Consider the following 4,843-nt stretch of genomic DNA (forward strand, 5'->3'; position numbering starts at 1 on the left):
GGCACTGCTCTCTTCTCCTTCAATGAGGAGAAGTGGCTTTCGGCTCACACGGTGGGTCCGCAATCTGGATTAAACACTGGCGATAAATGGTGGTGATAAATGAGTACTCTGAATAGTCTGGTGTGGAAAGTGGGGTCCCCCAAGGATCTATCCTGGGATCAATCCTGATTCATTTATTCATAAATGATCTCACAATGATAAGGGAGCTCAAAGGTGCTAATTCAGAACATCTAAAGGGCTTCTCGAGAACCAATCTTCCCCTCCTGGCTATTGAATTGCTCAGCTTGGTTTATACATGTTCCCTGCCTCTTACAGGAAACAATGCTGTAAGAGGCAGGGAACATGTATAAACCAAGCTGGTAAAGCCCCGAACACACGCACCGATTGTCGGCCGACCGTTCGGCCATCTTTTGTCCGGTGCTGTCATGTAGGTTGAAAAGTGCTAAAGACTGCACACAAATTTTGTCGGCCAACAACAACCGACTGCAGAAGTGATGTCATGTGATGGGTTAACTTTCCCTGTGTTTTTTCTTCTCTGAGCATGCCCAGTCTTGCTCATCTACTTTTTGTCGGCCGAAATCTGTACTGACTGACGAACAATCGGCCGTTCTTTGTTGGCCTACAAAAATTTTATAGCATGCACACCAGATTTTGTTCGGCCGAAAAGTCGCAGTCGGTTGTCGGAAGCATCATACTAACAAGCCGACAATCGGCCGATCGGACGTTGGCCGAATATTTACGGCCGACAATCGGTACGTGTGTACGAGGCTTTATATTGCTTTTTGCACCGGTGGTCTGTGCACGTTTGGAGGTGATTAAAACATGGATATATACATGCTGTAACAACAGGAGTATACTTACTGCATTTACCTTTTTCCGCCGGGTAAGGAGGAATTTCACCAGGTGGAGGGACATTCCAGTCACTTTATTTGATTTACTGCTTTGGACTTTTCATATCACCTGTTTTTTATGAGCAAATGTTTATTTAAACACCATTGAAGAGGTTTTTTCCTCTTCAAAATTTGGACTGTTGGATCCATATTCTAGTTCACTTCACTATTTGTATGAATATTTATATTTCACTCGTTGTTTTTGTTAACCGCTTAAGCCCCGGAACATTTTACCCCCTTCCTGACCAGGGCATATTTTGCGATTCGGCACTGCGTGACTTTAACGGACAATTGCGCGGTCGTGTGACGCTGTACCTAGGAATTTGACGTCCTTTTTTTTTTTTTTCCCCACAAACAGAGCTTTCTTTTGGTGGTATTTGATCACCTGTGCGATTTTTGATCATGCGCTATACACAAAAGTGTCAATTTTGCAAAAATAGCAATATTTTTCACATTTTTTAATATGAAATTCCCCCCCAAAAAAATGTAAAAATCCAAATTTTTTAACATTTTCGGTCAATTTGTTTTTTGCTACATATGTTTGGTAAAAAAAATCGCAAAAAGCGTATTTTGATTTTTTTCAAAAGTTATCGCGTCTACTAACAAAGGGAAAGATTTTTGTTGTTGTTTTTTAACGCATAATGGCGGCGATCTGCGATTTTTTTTTTTTTTTTTTTTTTTTTTCTCTTCTCGGTACTGCGGCATTGTGGCAGACAGATTGGACCCTGACTGACATTTTTGACACTTTTGGGGTTACCAGTGACATTACTGCAGTAATCAGTGCTATACATATGCACTGTTACTGCAAAATGACACTGGTAGTGAAGGGGTTAACTTTGAGAGGGAGGGGCTGTGTGTGTCCCTAGGGGCGTTATTCTAACTGTGATTGGCTGTGGCTTGAGCTGTAGAAACAGTGATCAACGGTCCTACATAGTAGAACCGTATGATCACTATTCCTACACAGGGGAGAATGACAGGCGGCTTGTTTACACTAGCCGCCTGACTTTCTCCCTCTGCAGCGACGATCGCAGAGTGACCGGCGGACATCAGGGTCCTTCCGGTCACACGCGCGAGGGGGGTCCGTGACCACGCGCTCTCGCTCCCTCCCTAGACCCTCACAGGCTAGCGACGTAGATCTACGTCACTCTGCCTGTGAGGGGCTGACTGCCGCAGTAAATATACTGTGAGCAGTCGGCAAGTGGTTAATGGGTCATTGAACCTGAAGGTATAGCTACAATTTTTTGTGTGATCAGTATTTATTTAGCCTTTTGATTGGTCAACTTATATTATCACTCCAATAAGTCGCCTCACTAATTCATTTATATATACACATTATTTTCACACATTCTGGGAGCAGCTTTTCACATATCAGCGCACCCTTCTTTCTTATCAAAGTGTATATGTTTAGCACCGATCACTGTATTGGTGTCATTGGTCCCCAAAAAAGTGCCAATTGGTGTCAGAATGTCCATGACAATATGGCAGTCCCATTAAAAGTCGCTGTTTGGCGCCATTTAGTAGTTAAAAAAAAAAATTAATTCACATAGTTTGAAGACGCGATAACTTTTGTGCACACCGATCAATATACACTTATTGTTATTTTTGTTAAAAAAAAAAAAAAAAATGTAGCAGAATACATATTGGCCTAAATTTATGAAGAAATTTTGATTTTGTTTCACTTTTTTTATTGGATATGTTTAATAGCAGAAAGTAAAAAAAAAAAAATATTATATATTATATTTTTTTTTTTCCCAAAGGTCGTCTTTTTTTTGTTTATAGCGCAAAAAATAAAAAACGCAGAGGTGATCAAATACTCCCAAAAGAAAGCTCTATTTGTGGGGGAAAAAAAGGACAGATATTTGTTTCGGTACAGCGTTGCACGACCGCGCAATTGTCAGTTAAAATAATGCAGTGCCGTATCGTAAAAAAATGGTCTGGTCATGAAGGGGGGTAAATCTTCCAGAGGGCAAGTGATAATGAACCAAAAGGGAGCAAGTTGGAGAAGTTTGAAGTACAGCCGGAGCTCATTTGGCTGTACTTCTCCTGTGAATCACAGGCATGCAGTGCGTTGACTCCCGTGACCCGTTTTCAGCAGACAGAGGGCCCGAAGCCTACTGTCGGCTGACATCACAGAGCTGGCCAAGGCTTGGACAAGATCACGACAATATAGTCGAGATCCACCCACATGCCTGAACTGGCGCCCAGCCTGGCCTCTCAGCGTGCTGCTGAGAGCCTGAGCCAGCCCCTCCATCGCCCAGCGCTCCAGGGAGGGCACAGCAGACAGCGGTGACTGACATTTAGGAGCTCTTTGCTCGGGGAGCTATGAGAATGGAGTGATAGGCAGTGTTTGATCGCTCTGTTCCCAGCCTTGGAGCCGGCGGAGGACAGATGCAGCATCCACCTAGGTTAGTGGAATTCTAAAAAAAAAAAGAAAAGTTTCCCATATTTCTTTTAATTGTTGGGGTTGAAGTAACTTGGCCAAGAGAGAATTACAGGGTCGCCCTCCTTTTTGGAAATTCTTGCTCCCTGGCTTTTTGGCTTTGATAGTTCAGTTTTACAGACCTGGAATAAACAGTGCTACAAGATTGTGGAATTCTCTACCACAAGAGGTGGTTTCTGCGGGAAGTATGGTGGCTTTCAAAAGACTCTTAGACGTACATCTCAAGGATCAGAACATTCAGGGGTATGAGAGATGATTACGGCCACACACACCTGCACAGGTTGAACTGGATAGACTATTGTCTTTATTCAACCTCACCTACTATGTAACGATCCAAAAGAAGTCAGTCGAATTTCCCATCTCTATACCTGGTTCCAGGTCAGTGACTCGAATGATTGAAGCCAAGGTTTCAGCATGTCCATGTGCATGCTAAAGAAAAGCCAGCAACGTCATCCTAAGTATTGCCCCCAAGACAGGTTCTCTTTAACACTGCTCTCATATATACATTATTGCCTATTTTTGTGATTTAGAATTTTGATTGTCTTTGTATTTCAGGGTGACTCGGGTGGACCCCTCGCCTGCAGCATCAACAGTAAATGGTACCAGATTGGCGTGGTCAGCTGGGGAGACAAGTGTGGCGCAAAGAACAGACCCGGAGTCTACATACTGCCCAGCGCCTACATTGGCTGGATTAAAGGTTATGTTGCCGATTCCCAAGTAGATTCCATCACCATAGACCAGGCTCCCGTCCCAGACAATGAGAACGGCTGCCAGTCAGCAGATGGGACCGTTTACCCTTACCCCAACAGGGGGACCACTGTCCTGATTACATTCATCACCCTGCCGCTGTACTGGCTGAGTGCCTATCTGCTGACCAACTTGTAGGCCTGAACCTCCTGACCATTGCAAGAATAATTCTACAGCTCTCCGAGATTGAACTCCTCTCTGTGTCCAGTACAGATCTCCTCCTGTATATGTAAAATCGGACAATATCATGCATTGTCATACTGCATCCTTCCCACCTGGGGGGCGCCAGCGCTCCTGTCTGCATTTCTGAGATGCTTCAACTCAACGTTAGTGAATTGGTCAGAACTGACTTTCATTTGGGATAAACGGAAAAGGGATAATGTACAGGGACTGCTGAATAAGAGAAAGAGACTAATTATTTGGCAAGTATACTTGATGGGACACAGTCCAGGTTCCCCTGCAGCGCTGGTATCTGACTGAAGGGGGCGCTAGTTGCACGTTAGCGGTTGAGATTCTTCTTCTGTGATCTTTTGGCTGTCACACAACAGCTGGCCTAGGAGGCTTCTTTTAATTAAAGTAGATGTAAACCTGAACCGGGTGATGTTTTAGTTTGATGAGCACTGTGTATAATAAAAATTTGCCTTTTTCCCCGCCTATCTTTACTGCCGTTGTTTTCCTCCCACCACGTCCTGTCTACATGCATGCACAGTTGCAGCTTCCGATTTACCGCCCCTGTGCAATGTGCCGGTACAGCTGCTTGTCGATT

At 44.0% G+C, this 4,843-nt stretch overlaps 1 protein-coding gene across 1 annotated transcript in view; it reads left to right on the top strand.

Moving 5' to 3' along the window:
- The window catches only part of LOC309558505 (prostasin-like), a gene marked incomplete at its 5' end in the record, with an annotated part of 32,663 nt that extends 28,368 nt beyond the window's left edge, over window positions 1-4,295 (top strand). Inside the window, one exon of the mRNA XM_082261585.1 lies at window positions 3,886-4,295. Within this exon, the coding sequence (XP_082117711.1) occupies window positions 3,886-4,215 (330 nt within the window). The 3' untranslated portion in view covers window positions 4,216-4,295. The remainder of the gene's footprint in view (window positions 1-3,885) is intronic.
- Between the last annotated feature and the right edge of the window lie 548 nt (window positions 4,296-4,843).

This window comes from Pelophylax lessonae (assembly GCF_965119305.1).
Source record: "Pelophylax lessonae genome assembly, chromosome: 6".
Lineage (NCBI taxonomy): Eukaryota > Metazoa > Chordata > Amphibia > Anura > Ranidae > Pelophylax > Pelophylax lessonae.